This window comes from Zalophus californianus, chromosome 6 (genome assembly GCF_009762305.2).
Source record: "Zalophus californianus isolate mZalCal1 chromosome 6, mZalCal1.pri.v2, whole genome shotgun sequence".
In the NCBI taxonomy this organism is placed as follows: domain Eukaryota; kingdom Metazoa; phylum Chordata; class Mammalia; order Carnivora; family Otariidae; genus Zalophus; species Zalophus californianus.
Window position 1 is genome coordinate 104407507 of NC_045600.1, and position 17391 is coordinate 104424897.

At 40.2% G+C, this 17391-nt stretch overlaps 1 protein-coding gene across 18 annotated transcripts in view; it reads right to left on the bottom strand.

The window, feature by feature from the left end:
* Nucleotides 1-17391, bottom strand: part of CSNK1G1 (casein kinase 1 gamma 1) — a 178934-nt gene that overhangs the window by 22347 nt on the left and 139196 nt on the right. For 13 of the 18 annotated variants that reach the window (XR_003515678.1, XM_027569967.2, XM_027569965.1 and 10 more), the window contains 4 exons: nt 16682-16766; nt 16278-16426; nt 15533-15640; nt 3439-3549 (listed from right to left, as the gene is read on the bottom strand). Coding sequence is in view for 15 of the 18 variants with exons in the window: in XM_027569967.2 (XP_027425768.1) it covers nt 3439-3549; nt 15533-15640; nt 16278-16426; nt 16682-16766 (453 nt within the window). In the remaining 3 variants the exon portion in view is untranslated. Of the gene's footprint in view, nt 1-3438; nt 3550-4403; nt 4547-15532; nt 15641-16277; nt 16427-16681; nt 16767-17391 lie in introns of those variants that run through there. The other 5 variants (XR_003515680.1, XM_027569969.2, XR_003515679.1 and 2 more) reach the window with 4 other exon arrangements.

The following is a 17391-nucleotide window of genomic DNA, read 5'->3' on the forward strand; positions in this document are numbered from 1 at the left end:
CCCGCCGAGCAGGGAGCCCAATGTGGGACTCGATCCTGGGACTCCAGGACCATGACCCAAGCCGAAGGCAGTTGCTCAACCAACTGAGCCACCCAGGTGCCCTCTTTCTTTTTTTTGAGAGAGACAGAGAGAGAGTGAGCGGGGGCCGGGGAGTAGAGGGCGAGGGAGAGAGAGCATCTTAAGCAGACTCCATGTCCAGCACAGAGCTCGATGCAGGGCTTGATTCCATGACCCTGAGATCATGACCTGAGCCCAAATCAAGAGTCAGACACCTTGCACCAAAAACTAATGATGTAATATATGGTGATTAACATAACAATAAAAAATTAAAAAAAAAAAAGTCAGACACTTAACCAACTGAGCCACCCAGGTGCCCCAACTTATTTATTTTCCGAGGGGAAGTTTGTCCTTAATCCTCTTCACCTCTTTTGCCTCCTCCCCTCTGGCAACTACCAATTTGTTCTCCTTTTTATAAGTCAGTTTCTTGTTTGTTTGTTTTTTTGATTCCATAGATAAGTGGAATCATATGGTATTTTTCTTTCTCAATGTGACTTACTGCACTTAGCACAAAAGTCTCTAGTCTACCCATGTTGTCAAAAATGGCAACACTTCATTTTTATGGCCAGGTAATATTGCATGTGCGTGTGCACACATACACATCTTCTTACCCTTTCATCTATCAATGGACACTTAGGTTGCTTCCCTATCTTGGCTACTGTAAGTAATGCTTCAATAAACAGAGGGGTGCATATATCTTTTTGAATTAGTGTCTTCATTTTCTTTGGATAAATATCCAGAAGTGGAATTACTGGGTCACATGGTAGTTCTATTTTTTATTTTTTGAAAAACGTTTTCTGGGGCGCCTGGGTGGCTCAGTCGTTAAGCGTCTGCCTTTGGCTCAGGTCATGATCCCAGGGTCCTGGGGTCGAGCCCTGCATCGGGCTCCCTGCTCGGCGGGAAGCCTGCTTCTCCCTCTCCCATTCCTCCTGCTTGTGTTCCCTCTCTCGCTGTGTCTCTGTCAAATAAATAAATAAAATCTTAAAAAAGAAAGAGAGAGAGAGAGAGAAAGAAAGGAAAGAAAGAAAGAAAGAAAGAAAGAAAGAAAGAAAGAAAAAGAAAGAAAGAAAGAAAGAAAGAAAGAAAGAAAGAAAGAAAAAGAAAGAAAGAAAGAAAGAAAAAGAAAAAGAAAAATGTTTTGTCATTTTAACCTCTCTCTTTGTTCTACTTTCTGGGAGACTTTCCAAACTCTTGAGTTTTAATTTTTCTTATGTTTTTAATTTCCAAGAGCTCTCTCTCTCTCTTTTTCTTTTTCTTGGTTTGCTCTTAAAATGTTCCTTTTTAAAATAGCATCCTGGGGCGCCTGGGTGGCTCAGGCAGTTAAGCGCCTGCCTTCGGCTCAGGTCATGATCCCAGGGTCCTGGGATCGAGCCCCGCATCGGGCTCCCTGCTCAGCGGAGAGCCTGCTTCTTCCTCTCCCTCTGCCTGCTGTTCTGCCTACTTGTGCGTGCTCTCTCTCTGTCAAATAAATAAATAAATAAAATCTTTAAAAAAAATAAAATAAAATAAAATAGCATCCTGGGGCACTTGGCTCAAGTTATGATCCCAGAGTCATAAGATCAAGCCCCATGTCAGGCTCTACACTGCTTAAAGAGTCTCTCTCTTGGGGCACCTGGGTGGCTCAGTCAGTTCAGCATCTGACTCTTGGTTTCGGCTTAGGTCATGATATAGATTGAGCCCAGTATTGGGCTCCGTCCTCAGCAGGGTGTCTGCTTGAGATTCTCTCTCTCCCTCCTCCCCTCCCGCACCCATCCCCATTCTCTCTCTATAAAAAAGTAAAACTGAAAAAGAAAAAAAAAAGTGGGAGACTGCAAGGAGTAGAGGGGTGGGACTTTTTAAGTATGGATCACACATTCATTTACTGTCCCTTTTCTTCAATATAGCTTCCGACCCCCAAATGTGACTCACATCCCCCAATTTATAGACCCTTTGTTTTGCCCTTACCAAAGAATAAATCTTTGGTTTTTGCTGGGGAGGGGGAGAGCATCTAGGGATCTCTGGCTTCTTAGAAAATAGACTTTTAACCACTCTTCTTTATTTTAGCACACGGCCTCCACACTTCCCCTTATAGAAGGCCAACTTCTGAGTCTTTAGGGGATTACCCAGTGAAAATAGGCTTTATTGGCTCAAGATTCAGTTTTCTTGGGACTCCTAAGTCATTGAATAATTGCCCAGCATCTAACATTTTGTTGCTATTGCCTCTTCTGTTTTCTCTATCCTTGTATGGATTCATGCCTTTCAAAAAAAATCCCTTTATCATTCTTTTAGTGCTGTCTCAGGAGGAGGTGAAAGCAGATCTGTGTGTTCAATCCATCATTTTTACCTAGATGTTTTTGAGGTTTTTTTTTTTTTAACAGAACCACAGCTATCTCCTGACTTCCTGTGAATAACACAATCTTCAATGAATCACTCCATGTAAAAAACATATTCTAGACAATCAAGCCTAACAAGATGCATTTCTATATGCAGAAGGTTTGTCTATCCCTTTATATGATTTGGTGGCTCAGGGTTTACTTGTGTGCCCCAAATGGTGGTGTCACTTAACAGTCTGAGAGACATATTTGGATTAAGATTATTAAAACAGGGGCGCCTGGGTGGCTCAGTCGTTAAATGACTGCCTTCGGCTCAGGTCATGATCCCGGGGTCCTGGGATCAAGCCCCGCATTGGGCTCCCTGCTCAGCGGGAAGCCTGCTTCTCCCTCTCCCACTCCCCCTGCTTGTGTTCCCTCTCTCACTGTGTCTCTGTCAAATAAATAAATTAAAAATCTTAAAAAAAAGATTATTAAAACAGTGACATGTAAGAAAAGTAAAGAGACACAGATGTTAAGTACTAGAGACAACAGAGCTTCAAAACAGTCCAAATGACATCAGAAATAATTTTCTAAGACATGTATTCCAGAAAGAAAAAAGAAACAGCCCAACTTCTTGGGTACTCATTCAGAAACGGCTGACTTGGACCAATTAACACTCTCACCTTATGTGCTAAGGCACATACCACCATGGAATGAGCTACATATGCAGTCCTTTATCTGAAAACTACTTAAAAATTCACATACTTGATACTAACATACTTCTATCTTGACATTATTTTATGATTTATCATGAGTAGATCAAGGTAATAGGATTAGTTTAACCAGAAATCAGTATCAGAAATCATATAGATGTTTCTTAGTCAATGACTACAACCAACAATCATATCAACAAGTGATTCTTACAAGTCCACTTAGGCAGAAAATCAGCACACAGATACTCAGTTAACTACAGAAGCAGCTCAACCTTGGAGGAAGTTTCCTTTCTAAAGAACCAAAGTTTCAGAAGCAAGTCAACATTCCACCAGCCAAGCTGAGAAGGCCAGGAAAGGGCAATAAAGGCAGTAAGTACCTGCACTGATCCCCCATGGCGGTCTGCAGCCAAGTGAGACGTCAGGTACGAGGTATTGGTCTGCCGGCTGGGCTGGATTTCCCACTCTCCTCGGCGCTCTGACGATGCAGTCTGCTCAGGCATTAGGAAGCATGAGAGCAAGATATGGAAGGAAAGGTAAAGCAACAGCAAGCAATAACAAAATCAAGTACATTAGTGTCCCTGAGCGTTTTGTTTTCATTTTTGATTTTAAACTAACAACCGCTGCAAAGCACTGAGAAAAAGTTAGCATGGCTACATTCATTTCAGCCTAATGAGCCAATACATGACAGTCTATAGCACACCATCCTCACCCAGACACAGAAAAACAATAATCACCAAAAGGGGGGGGGGGGCGGGGAAGACCACCAAAAGCTGGAATCAATTTTAGCTTCCATGTTAGTAAAATTCAGTAGCCACTAAGCAGACCGAATTCAGAATGTTAATATTGTTGGACAAAGGAACAATCATACTTACAAATCATTTCACTGATTAAAGATCTACCTAAATAGACAGTAGTCAATACAGAAAATTCCTAGCATTAGGAATCAAGATAATATGGCTTTTCCTTAAATAGGGAGCCCACCACTCTCAACATAAACCTCTACAAGACTTTCAACTAAGACAAAATGAGCAGTGGTGTTGGCTAGAATATACTTTCTTATCTAAGAGAATGAAAAAAGTATATCTTCAAAACAGGTTCACGGGTCAAGAAATATGAAAAGTTGGGGCAGGTGGTAAGGCTACAATGTTTTCCTGATTCCTCTAGCTAATGGCCTCTAGTCTGGAATTAGAAATAGTTTTAGATATGACTACTATGAATTGCTTTCTTCTAGAAAGCAAAAGGCAGATCTTTCCCCAGCAAAAGGAGGGCTTCCAATCCAAAACCTTTTTGGGTTCTGCTTTCAGTTCTGCTGTCATTCGGGCTCTCTTCATTCCTTCTTTACCTGTTTTTTAGATCTCATACTATTCTGATCTTGCTCATTTGTGATTTTTGTTCTGAAGAATCTGTTTAGGTGCCTCTTCCCCTGTACCAGATGGCTGAGGAGGTGTTAACATCATGATGCTCAGCTGTAACAGTCCTAAGGCTCTACAAAATGAAAAATGAGGAGTTGGAGAGGCAGCAATGAGGGATTAGTAAATCAAATTTTAATTGCTGTTGATATAAACAACAGCAGGGGTTGGGATGTGATATTGCTGCTCTGCATGAAAACCAGCAAGGATGCAATAAATCTTAGAGATGTTCACAGCTATCAATGTCGTATTTTATAAAAAAGAAAAGGAAAAGGAAAGCAGTAGTGGTCTGAGGCTCATATTCACTCTCCCTCTTCTGTATCTCATGGACAAGAGCTGTTTAAAGCTCATCTGTAAGTGACCAAAAAGGCTTTTTCCATTAACACAAAACAAAACAAAACCTGAGCCTCATATATCAGCTACAACTTCACCTTTATTAATGGAATATGAAGCCACATGGGTAACACCAGTGTAAAGGATCCTGGCCATGTTTTCTGATATTCTTCAGGGAATGAGCATATTCTGTAAGGAGGCAGCTGTATTAACTTACTTGCTATATTCTCTAACAAAAAAGGGGTTTGGTTCTATACCGTTAGTCACATTTGAGAATCAAAGCTACCCAAAAAACCCACCCCTCTGACTATTTCTGCCAACAGAAGTTCAGATGTTTCATTTTCCAAAATAAGGCTGTGGTTTATAATGTAATCATAACTTTTATAGACTTTTTGACAGTATCCATAACCTCAGAGCACTTAATCTCCTATCTTTTTAGTACTAGAGATTTGATAATAAATCTGGTTTATTGTTTATTTTTCTAAGTAATCTCTACACCCAACATGGGGCTCAAACTCAAAACCCCAAGATCAAGAGTTGCATGTTCTACAGACTGAGCTAGTCAGGTGCCATGAGAATAAATCTGTTCTAATATTATAAGTAATACCCATAACTATTATCCGTTAGTGATAGCTTCTCCCATTCCTCTAGGACTTTACTTTTTGTAATATTTAAGTAGGACATTTAAGCTCCTAAACAACTATGAAGAACTGTCAGTTTTCAAAAAATTTAAGTGTTTAAACAATATCCAGACATTTTAAGCCATTTGGGGTTGTTTTGAGTTCTAGGATACATGTTCAGTGTGATTACTTCTTGCATGAATGCTGTTTTGCACTTGTTTTTAAGGCAGATAAAGCTGAAAATGGAAAGAAATGTACATAAAACACTCATATGCTTTTAAGCTTAACAAAATCTGGACAGCTGATCAACTATTATTTCCATTTTTACTGAAATACATATCAGAAGTCTGGTTTGACACCACTGTCTGATTCACAGGACTGTGTACCTATTTATAGTCATTCTAGTTAAATACATAATTAGTTGGAGGAATTAACATTTTTGTGTAGATTTCAAAAATAGCAAGACATTTTCCAAAGTCCTAAAAGTCACACTCCATTTCCATTATCAAAGCAGTGTGTTATTTATCTTAAAAAAGAGAAAAACAGTGTTAATTCCAGACTGCTTCATAAATGCTTCCACAGTGGTGAATGAAGAACATACCACACCATACTATTGCCCTCCAATGCCTTCTATAGCCACTGAAAGCAACAAAACCAAGAGACAGATGTGAACCTGGGGTTGGTGGTTTATCACACTGGGAATTACTCTTCATCATAATACTAAACTCTTAGGCTATTCTCTCCTAGAATTTAAGAGGGAGGACTGGTATATAGAAGTTAATATGGTAGGGAGGATCATTTGCCAGTTTTAGAAAGCAACTGAGTACCTAGGAACTAGATGAAACTGAGGAATGTCACAACTACAGTATGCTGCTAGTGTACCTGAAAGGTATTCCAGGCAATGCTGTGTACAAAGAGTTACGATTGAGCATAATCAGCACAGTCATACTAAGCAAACCAGTAGAGGAGACTGGCATGTAAACTCTTCACTCTCAAAGACCACTCATGCACACCTGTCTATCTAACAGGCAACCAGGAGCTTCCAAGGACAGAAGAGCTACTCAGCAAGGTCAATCTCTCTGCATTACTTGAAAGGTAAAAGTCCACATGGAGTGTGAAAATCCCCAAAGGCAGGAGCAGGAATCTCAAGCAGTGGGAATTCCTTGGGGGAACACTTTAGAATCTTCTGCTGTGATTGCATTACCTGTGTGGAAATGCTTGGTTTACTATCCAGTAGGTGAATGTGGAAATAAGAAAGTAACTATCCAGGATAGCATAAATCAAAGACAAAGCCAACAAAAGTTACTTAAGGGGAAACTTAGAGGAGCCTGGTGTAAAAAGTCAAAACTACCACCTGTGCTTTTAGGGCAGAGGAAATGAATGTCTCCCAGCAGTCACCTGGCCAGGATTAGTTGACAGACAGTGGGGAGAAGGACACTAACAAAAGGGCAGGAAAATACACTCTAGAAACACCTGAGGTACCACCCCCATCTATGGCTTGGACATTATTTCCAATTCTTATTGGAGATAAAGCTCCTGTTCTCAAGCAAAAGGCCGGCAAACATTTTTCTCCTGTTGTAGCAAATAAATCACTGAATCCTGATCTTTATATAATGTTATATAGCTACTTCAAAAAATTAACTGATTACATTTATAAGGAACTTTCTCCATTTCACTTTATGCCTCCCAAAGTCATTTGCAAGGTGCCACCTACACAGAACATTTTGGCTCCCATGTCAGTCTTCTAGGCCTCATTATATAATGATAGTCTTCAACTATAATTAACAAGAATAGAGACCGAATAGTACCAAAAAGTTAGTAATGAATACACTAGGTTACATTCTGTCTTACCATACTTCCAAGATTAAAAAAAATTTTTTTAAGGTAGCGGGGGTAAGATGGAAGAAGAAAGAATGGGGCAGGAAGCATCTCAATAATTTTTTTTGGAGTTTATCAGACCTTAGATAGGAAATTTTTAAAAGCTGGCAAGGTTGCTGAAGTGTATACTTTAACAAAATTAAAAACTTCCTTCTGTTAAGCTCATGAAATAGAACCAATTTCCTATGCCAGACGGATTATTCCATGCAACTTGTCATGTGTGCAAACAATGCCTTCCTGTAGTCTACAAACTTGATATCAAATATCAGGGATGTTTGAGATTCGCTGATAACAACCTAGAAGGGATTATTCCCAAGTTCAATACTACACAGGCCCACAGAGCTAGTAATATCAATTCTGTGAAGCACTGAGAAAAATCACAGCAACCATTCTAGAGGCCTGAAACTCTCTACTCAGATCCTGCCCTGTTCTTATTGAAAAGGACATAAGACACCCCCCACCCCCGCAGAAAAGTATGACTTATTAGGTAGGATTTCTCCAGAATCTCCTTCCTACAAAGGAAGTGCCTCAGAACACAGGATGTCTGCTGAAATACAAATATTGAAGACTGCACAAAGAAAACTTTTAATACAGAATAGAGAATTAGAGCAGAGATGAGTGGCAGCAACTAGATGACAGAATGGGAAAAGGTAAGGAAAGGACTGTATTTCAGTTTTACAGTTCCTTGTTTCAATGTCCCTCTTGGGGTAAAGGTCCCAGAAATGAGGAGGGACAGCCCCATTCTGCAGACAGCTCTATGCTGGAGGGTGACAGGGAGAGTATGGAATCTCTACACCCAAATTCCTGCAGGTGGCAGGTAGCAAGTTAGGAAATTACATACAGGTCAGAGGGAGGCAAATTCTCTCTGAGCACACTCATCTGCCCCTTCAACTAGCAAATTGTGAACCTTGCTGAAAACGAAGAAGTACTCTGTCAAAAGAAGGGAATGGAGAATTAATCAGCTTTTCTTTTTTTCTAAAGCTACTGGACTTTCCAAAAGAATAGATGAAGGTATTCATTTTAGGAAGATCTCTGACCATCTTAGCAATCTGGCTTTATCTGCCCTTTGGAAAAGCTATGCTTTTAACAAGCTTCTTTCAGTAAGCGTGGCAGCACTAACCCACACACACTTTTCTAAGGCTATACATTCCTTAAATCTAATCTCTTGGAGTCTAGATACAAACAAATCTGAATCACTCTTTTTTTTTTTAAGATTTTATTTTTAAGTCATCTCTAAATCCAACATGGGACTCGAACTCACACCCCTAAGATCAAGAGTTGCATGCTCTACTGACTGAGCCAGCCAGGTGTCCCTGAAACACTCTTTTACTGGGGGCACATCTTCAGAACTCAACATGATTTGACCCTTTTAAGTTTTATTGTTCATTTCTTGTGTCTTTATAAGGTACTGAATTAGTTTAAATATGGTTCTTCTAGAAGAATGAGGGATCTTTTTTTAAAATTTTTTTATGTTAATCACCATACATCATTAGTTTTTGATGTAGTGTTCCATGATTCATTGTTTGTGCATAACACCCAGTGCTCTACGCAGAATGTGCCCTCTTTAATACCCATCACCAGGCTAACCCATCCCCCCACCTCCCTCCCCTCTAGAACCCTGTTTGTTTTTCAGAGTCCATCGTCTCTCATGGTTCGTCTCCCCCTCCGACTTACTCCCCTTCATTCTTCCCCTCCTGCTATCTTCTTCTTCTTTTTTTTTCTTAACATATATTGCATTATTTGTTTCAGAAGTACAGATCTGTGATTCAATGGTCTTGCACAATTCACAGCGCTCACCATAGCACATACCCTCCCCAATGTCTATCACCCAGCCACCCCATCCCTTCCACTCCCCCACCACTCCAGCAACCCTCAGTTTGTTTCCTGAGATTAAGAATTCCTCATAACAGTGAGGTCATATGATACATGTCTTTCTCTGACTGACTTATTTCACTCAGCATAACACCCTCCAGTTCCATCCACGTCGTTGCAAATGGTGAGGGATCAACTTTTTTGACATTTGATTCATATTTTCTTGCCTAGTCAAACTTGAGAATTTATAAGTAATCAGTTCAGCTCGTAGAAAATGACAAAAAAAAAGTTCTTTCCCTTAAACATACAAAAATGAGTAAGTACTATTCAATATTATCATAGTAGGATGCCATGTCTGGTAGAGTTTAGTAGTTCTAGATGGCCAGTGTGACTCTTTCCAACCTCAAAACAGATCTGTTCTCCCTAACCTTCTAGGTCAAGTACCCCTTCTTCATATGCCGACAGAAAATCTACATAACTATCAAAATTGCTGAACCACAGGAGCATGTGTATAGCATTTACCTGAGTAAGGACTGTCACAGGCTTAGATTTAGAAAGAACAGGAAGCATAGTGCTGCGTGCACATCCTAGTCAATGCAATAGTCTATAATTAGCATGTTGAGCAAACACACTGAATAAAACCTTCAACAGTCAATATACTGCACTCAATATTAGATCTCTGGATAATGGCAAGACTTACTTCCTGATCACACTTGATCAGAGAATGCAAAGGGAAGCTTTGCCAGGTAGAAAGAGGCAGAACTATTTTTCATCCCCTTCCTGATGGATGGTAATGCAGAATTCTTTAGAGAGGAACCATAGCCATGGCAAGATTTACCGTTTTTGGATGTGGTAAACGACAAATACCAAGGGGAAAATGACAGAAAAGACAAACCCATTAGGAACTTTTGAAAAGATCTAGCTTTATCAGTATTTATTCTATTCAAACTCATGATTTAATTATAGCTCTCTAGCTGGGTGATACTTATGTTAAAAAAAATTGTTCTTAAGCATTTAATACTAACATAGGTGTAAAAGATCTGATATAGGTGAATTTATCTTTTTTTTTTTAAAGATTTCATTTATTTAATTGACAGAGAGAGAGACACAGCGAGAGCAGGAACACAAGCAGTGGGAGTGGGAGAGGGGGAAGCAGGCCTCCCGCCGAGCAGGGAGCCCGATGTGGGGCTTGATCCCAGCACCCCGGGATCATGACCTGAGCCGAAGGCAGTCGCTTAACTGACTGAGTCACCCAGGCGCCCCGATATAGGTGAATTTAAGTGCAGTTCTTTGGGAAACATATTTGGGATCTATTACTGCATCGAGGAACCAAATAGTACTCAATTCGATATAATACCTACAATTTAGAATAGCAAAGCAAATTTTCCCTGAAAATTCTCATTGTAATGGAGAAGAACTAATACAACTGCCTGAGCTTACTCTGCAGCAAGAGCCTGCTGTGTTTTTTTGAACACCCTTCCTCTTCAATAGACAATGTAGCCCCACTCTGGCTGCCAAAGGAGGCAGAATGGCTTTTTGTGGAAATAGAAAACAAGTAGGAAGAAAAGCTTACAATTTATTTTTCATGGAGGGTTAAATAAAAATCTCAATTTTAAATGAACACCTGACTTCATCTACGCTCCTCATTTGACAGATTCATTCATTCAAACAATTATTTATCAAGTGTCTATTATTCCAGACATTGTTTTAGGTGTTAGGGAGATAGCGGTGAACAAAACACTAAAAGTCTCTACCCTTACAGGCTTACATCTGAGAAAGCTGAGGCTCCCCAAAAGGTTAAATGTCCTATGGCCAAAGCCTTGGGTTAAGCTAAGACCAAGTTCTGAGCTCCTCCTCTTTCTCCGCCTACTCTGAGTATGGGACTGAACAGAGCCTGTTAATCCCCAGGATCACTCCTCCCCGACAACCGAAGAGCAGATTTACCCAGAATAAGGAGGCTCTGATGGCACTATCATCAATGTCATCTCCATGCTCTGACTTCCAAATATGTCACTAGTGTTTTGTTTGTTTTTGAGAGCCCCCCTCTGCCTGCTAGCCATCTTCAGCTAGAATACACTCCAAGTATTTGAAACTCAAGATGCCTTAATTCAAACTCCAAGTAAGTTTCTCCCCCAACTTTCCCATTTCTAGTAATCGTCCTACCTGCCTCCAAATTATTGGGGCTTCAAAATCTCAGCAACAGCTCTGACTCACCCTTCTCCTTCAACCTTGACATGCATGTGGGCTGCCAAGTCTGGTAGATCATACCCTTATAGCATTTCTCAGTTCTATTTCATTTTCACGACTACAGCCCATCTATAGGTCCCCTTTACGTAAACTCTGAAGGGGATGCACTGTGTTTTTATTGTCTCCATGCTGGCTGCCAGGCTATTATCACCTTCTATGCCAAAAGATCTCTAAAGCAAAGTTTTGACCTTTAGTACCTATTCCCTACTGAAATTAAATATCAACTCTCCACCCCAGCATTCCAGGAACTTCCATCAAATGGCTCCAAGATATTTTCCTAGCCTTGTCTCCTTTATTCGCACCATATATTTTAGCAAAATGAACAGGTAACTTGTTGCTCATATTTCCTTTCGGCTTGGTATGCCTCTTTCATTCCTACATTACTCTTCCAAGAGTACTTCAAATGCAGCTTCTTTCATGAATCTCTGTCATGCTCAGACTAGATGAAATGTCTCCTTCCAATCTCTGATGATGGTAATTTGAAACTTAGGATGCTTCTCTGTTCTGCCTTGGGTTATAGTTATCTGGCTACTTGGCATATCTGCTTGTCAGTTGAGGACAAGGATTCCCGACTTATCTTAGTAGCCCTAGGACATACTTTCACAGAGCAGGTCCTAAGCTAGACTTATTTAGTCAAAGTTGTTGAGAAAAATGTAGCTGCCCCTAAAGTGAATACTCGTCAATATCTCTCAAAGAGACTTTACTTTCTTCTTTTGCTGATTTCAAAATTGAAAAGAATCAGTCTGAAAAAGAACATATACCGTTTTCAATTCCTAGAGTCATGTTTCCTTTTTTTAAAGATTTTATTTATTTATTTGAGAGAGTGAGAATGAGAGAGAGAGGGAGAGAGAGCACATGAGAGGGGGGAGGGTCAGAGGGAGAAGCAGACTCCCTACTGAGCAGGGAGCCCGATGCGGGGACTCGATCCTGGGACTCCAGGATCATAACCTGAGCCGAAGGCAGTCGCTCAACCAACTGAGCCACCCAGGCGCCCAAATCTAGAGTCATGTAAGGAACCTATGTGACTGCAATTTTTCTTTTTTTTTTTAAAGGTTTTTATTTTTTATTTGAAAGAGAGATAGTGAGAGACAGTATGAGCAGGGAGGAGAGGGAGAAGCAGGCTCTCCACTGAGCAGGGAGCCTGAAGTGGGACTTGATCCCAGGACCCTGGGATCATGACCTGAGCCGAAGGCAGACACTTAACCGACTGAGCCACCCAGGCGCTGGACTGCAATTTTTCTTAAAAAATAAAAAACAAAACCCCCAAAACATAAGAACACAACCCTAAAGATGGAACAAAAGCAATGAGACCACAGACTAAGACACAATGTAAAGGTAGAAGAGACACCACAAATACATTTGCCCACAGGGCACAGTGCAGAAAGAATTCTACCCAGCAAGGATTCAGAACCCTGCTGGGAGGGAGGTATAAAATTTGCATTAATGTGGGGACTTTCAATCCCTTAGCAGCCATGGGATACTAAAAACCCAAAACGGAAAAAAAATAGAATTTCAAGATTCAATTCTTCAAAAAGAAGCTTTTTATTGCTTTGCAGATGAGATTTCCTAATTACACACACTGGCTTAGTGACCCTTCACTTAAAAGTACACTGAAAATTACTGTACTTTTACTCCAATACTAAGTATGACCGTATTTTTTACCTTGGCAGTCTAGGTTTTCAACATCTCTTTTTCCATACTTTTAAAATACATTCAAAACAGCAGCATTGGTTAAGAATTCACTGAAGCAGAAAAGACAAGGGAAACTAAAGGAAATACCTATTTTAGTTTGAAATACTCTAAAAACACGAGTGGGCAGATAGGCTGATTATGGTGACTTCACTGACTACTTAAAATATTTTTTTCTTTCTTTCCATACCTTTTCTATTTAAATGCGTTTTTCATTATAAGGTAATATAACTTCATCAGAGAATAGTTTGGAAAAGTATTAACCGTAATATTATCAGTTTCAACGCTACTTCTGTTAATATGTTGGCATTATCTACTCTCACTGATTTTTTCACTTTCCCTTCCCCTCAGGGGAAATCATGATGTATTTCTAATTTTGTACTCTGATTTCTTCACTCTACAAACCATAAACATTTTCAGATTGCTACAAGTTTTCCTAAATATTATTTTAAGTGGCTACATAATATTCCACTGAATAAATGCACTGCTGCTCACTTTATTATAACCCAGTTTATCTAATAAAAGATTTGAGCTGGATCCATAACCATTCCCTTATAATGAAATAGGCGGATCATTTCTCAAATTTTGTTTCAAATCTCATTGCAACAATTTTATGCACATAACTTAATCTATATCTTGGGTTGTTCTATTATGATTGATTCCAAGAAGTAAGATTTTTCTTTTCTTTTTTTTTTTTTTTAAAGATTTATTTATTTATTTATTTGACAGAGACACAGCGAGAGAGGGGACATAAGCAGGGGGAGTGGGAGAGGGAGAAGCAGACTTCCCGAGGAGCAGGGAGCCTGATGTGGGGCTCGATCCCAGGACCCTGGGATCATGACCTGAGCTGAAGGCAGACGCTTAACGACTGAGCCACCCAGGCGCCCCTCAGCTACATTTTTAACAAGGGAGGTCCAGGGAGAACAATTGCAGAAGTCAGTGATATTCTGTTGTCAAATCAGAAGTCAGTCAAACTGTAATTTTCAGCCAACTACTTTGATAAAAGCATATAACTACGGACCCGATTAGTGTACACAATTTGCTAAAGCCCATTTTTTTGCCTATCCACTCTGTCTTTTAGCTACTAATACATAGATTTCCTCCCTTTATACATTTTTTTCTTACCAAGCCAGACATTTTGCTAAGAGTATGTACTTATGTTGAGTCTATCCATTATTTATATGTGTACTTCACTGTATATATATATGTGTATGTACTTCTATATGCTATTTTTCACCTATATGGTTTCATATGTACATCTGAGATGATAAGTGTTTTTGCATTTTTTTATAAAAATATCTGTGAACATTAAAAAGTGAGGTCAGGAGTGAGGAGAACAAGCTAATTTGATAGGTGATAATGACTGTATGTGTGTGTACGTATCTGTTTAATATCCTTTGCTTATTGATCTACTGGGGTCCTCAAGTTTTCTCTTAGCAACATACAGCTGACCCTTGAACAACATTGGGGTTAGGGGCATTGGCCACTGTGAAGTTGAAAATCCCCATATAACTTCTGATTCCCCACATAATTTAACTGCTGATAGCCTACTGTTGACCAGAAGCCTCACCGATAGCATAAACAGTCAATAAACATATATTTTGTATCTGTATTATATACTGTACTTACAATAAAGCTAGAGAAAAGAAAATGTTACTAGGAAAATCATAAGAGAAAATACATTTACAGTACTGCACTATATTTAATGAAAAAAATCCACATATAAGTAGATCCACAAAGTTCAAACCGGTATTGTTCAAGGGTCAAATGTATATGATATAAAGATGAAAGTCATCATATTTACTTCCCAATCAGTGACCCCTTTCTTTAAATGTTGTCAAATTTGTTGATTTTTGTGTGTTTGCCTCTTCTACCTTTAGGCTGAGAGGAGCCTCTCATATAGACCACTAGTTTCTCAAACTATGAACACTGAAGGACGGATGGCATGGCCTTCTCTTGGAGTGGCCTAGAGTGAAGCTAAGTCTTCACTATAGGTCCATCTCAGATCTTGGCCAGCTCTAGAATTAACCTGGGGACCACGGCAGAGTGGAAAGAGAGGCCAATTTTTGCCTAGGTCAGCTGGGAAGTCCAAATTACCCACTCTTCTTAATCAGCAAAAAACCCCTCAGCACTGGCAAGAGCACCAGACTAGACTGCAGATGAGACCCAAAATGGGCTACCCTGTTCATCCTGTAAGTTCAGAAGGTCTTTCAGGCCTGTGGCAGACTCCCCTTTCAGCAAACAGACGTGGACAAGCCCAAATTCTCTAGACTGGATACTTCATATAAATCACCGGGCCACATCTCAGCACCATTCACCAGCCCCAAGGAATGCTGGAATGCCACAACACACCACTGAGAAATGGCAAGTCCTCTGTCTTTAATTTCAGTATATACACTGAAGCAAGGGCGCTGAAGAACTTCAGTTTTAGTATTAGCCATGAAGTGGGAGAATGTCTGCAACAAGGAAGGCCCAGCACGTACCTGATTTCGCAGAGGCTGCTGTTGTGATGGCCGGTCCCTGTGTGTGTGGCTTTCTCGAGTAATTGCAGATGCACCAGAATCTACGTGAACTGACCCTACTGGAGTAGGCTGGAAAAGATAGAACAAAAGGTCAAATGGAAAACACGTCCAACTTAATGCCTCCACAAAGGAGAGCATCATTCTAATTCTAATAAAACAGAAGTGATTATTATTTTCAGCCACCAAGGGCAGTTTCTAGTCTTCGTGTCTTCTCAGTTTGTTTATCTGCAAAAGGGAGGCTGCCCGGTCCTCAATAGCTCATTGAAGAGTAGCTTACCTTGGAAAATAAGAAAAACATCCTACAGTGATGGGTTAGCATGCTCTCAGGCCCTGTGGACCCCTGGCCAGGAGAACCAATTCAAGAGTTTCCTAAGGTTCTGGATTCCACTCCTCCAGAAGTCAAGTACCTTCACAGCTTATGTAGCACCAGCTTCTGGATCATGGAAATGAAAGTTCTTCTTAAGAACTGGCTTAAGTTCTGGTATCTTAGGACATATGGGCCATAATCTTAAAAACATATAAAGGAGTTGCTCTTACTTCCCAACTCTAGTAATTGCTACCTATGGCATCACCCTGAAAAGGTTGGCAAATATAAAGTCTACAGTCAAAGGAATGTTTTTCCCACACAGACTTAAGCAGAAAATCTGGCAAGTCAGGTAGTGAGGTAGCGCTGGTCTGAGGTGAGGAGGTAAAACAGGATACTTACAATAGGCCTCCCGACCCAATCGTAGGCGTAGTCAAAGGTGTAGCCTTTCCTTTCAAAGAGGTCTGTGAAGAGGGTCCGTAAATACTCATAGTCAGGTTTTTCAAAGAAGTCTAATCGCCTGACATATCGCAGGTAGGTTGCCATCTCTTCTGTAGAAAAGAGGTGAAAGGCCATGCTCATGAGCTGAATGCTTCCCGTGGTGAGAAGCTCTGGACCAAGCCACGATTATCTGGTGTTTTCTTTATGACCCAAATGAAAGTGATAAAACCTGTCTTGGTCTAAATGACAATAAAAGGAAATGTGAATTTTCTGGAGAGCACCCTTATCTAGAGATACCAAGTCATGGTCACCACCTACTTCAAAGCTTCAGTCGCACTGGTTGGAGCGTCCTTTTAGCATCCTACCTGGAAAGTTCTCACAGAGAGCTTCAATGGGAGTATTCCTTTTGGTGTCACCAATTTTTTGATATCTCTCTTTTAATGTATCAGCCTGTAGAGTAGAAAGAGAAAGTTATTTGGAAAGAGGTGCCAAGTAAGGGCAGTCCAATATGCTTGGGGAGGCGATGGTTGTTTCACTCAAACTGGCAGGATTTGCTAGGCTCAGTCTCCTTTCTAATAAATAAGATATGTAGTAGAGATGATGTATTTAACATCTGCTCTGTTCTGGAAGGTTTTCCTTGTAAGTATATTTAGTAGTCTCAGATAAACACCATCAAATGTAATGAGACGAGCGGCTAGGAGAAGAAAGTAAAAAAACCATATAGCAGTATTTTCAAAATTGCATAAGCTTAGTAATCTCCCATGGCCATGGGGGTTCAAAAGTGATTCAGATCAATTCTAGCATAAGATAAAAAATACTGCTAATCCAAGTGGGGGCAGACAGATAGACGGCTCCACAGAATATTTACTGTGAAGCTGAATAGAAAAAGAGAACAACTAGTAGAAAAAAATGCCTTTCTACAATGTGCTTCCAGAGGGAAAAGTGTTATCTATGATAGAGGCATGGATAACAGACAGGTCTGATGTATGTCAGTGGCTCAAAGCAGCCAAGTCTGGTTTGCTCAGGATTATAGACAGAAGGCTCCTAGAGCGTGGACCAACAACTTGGTCTCAAG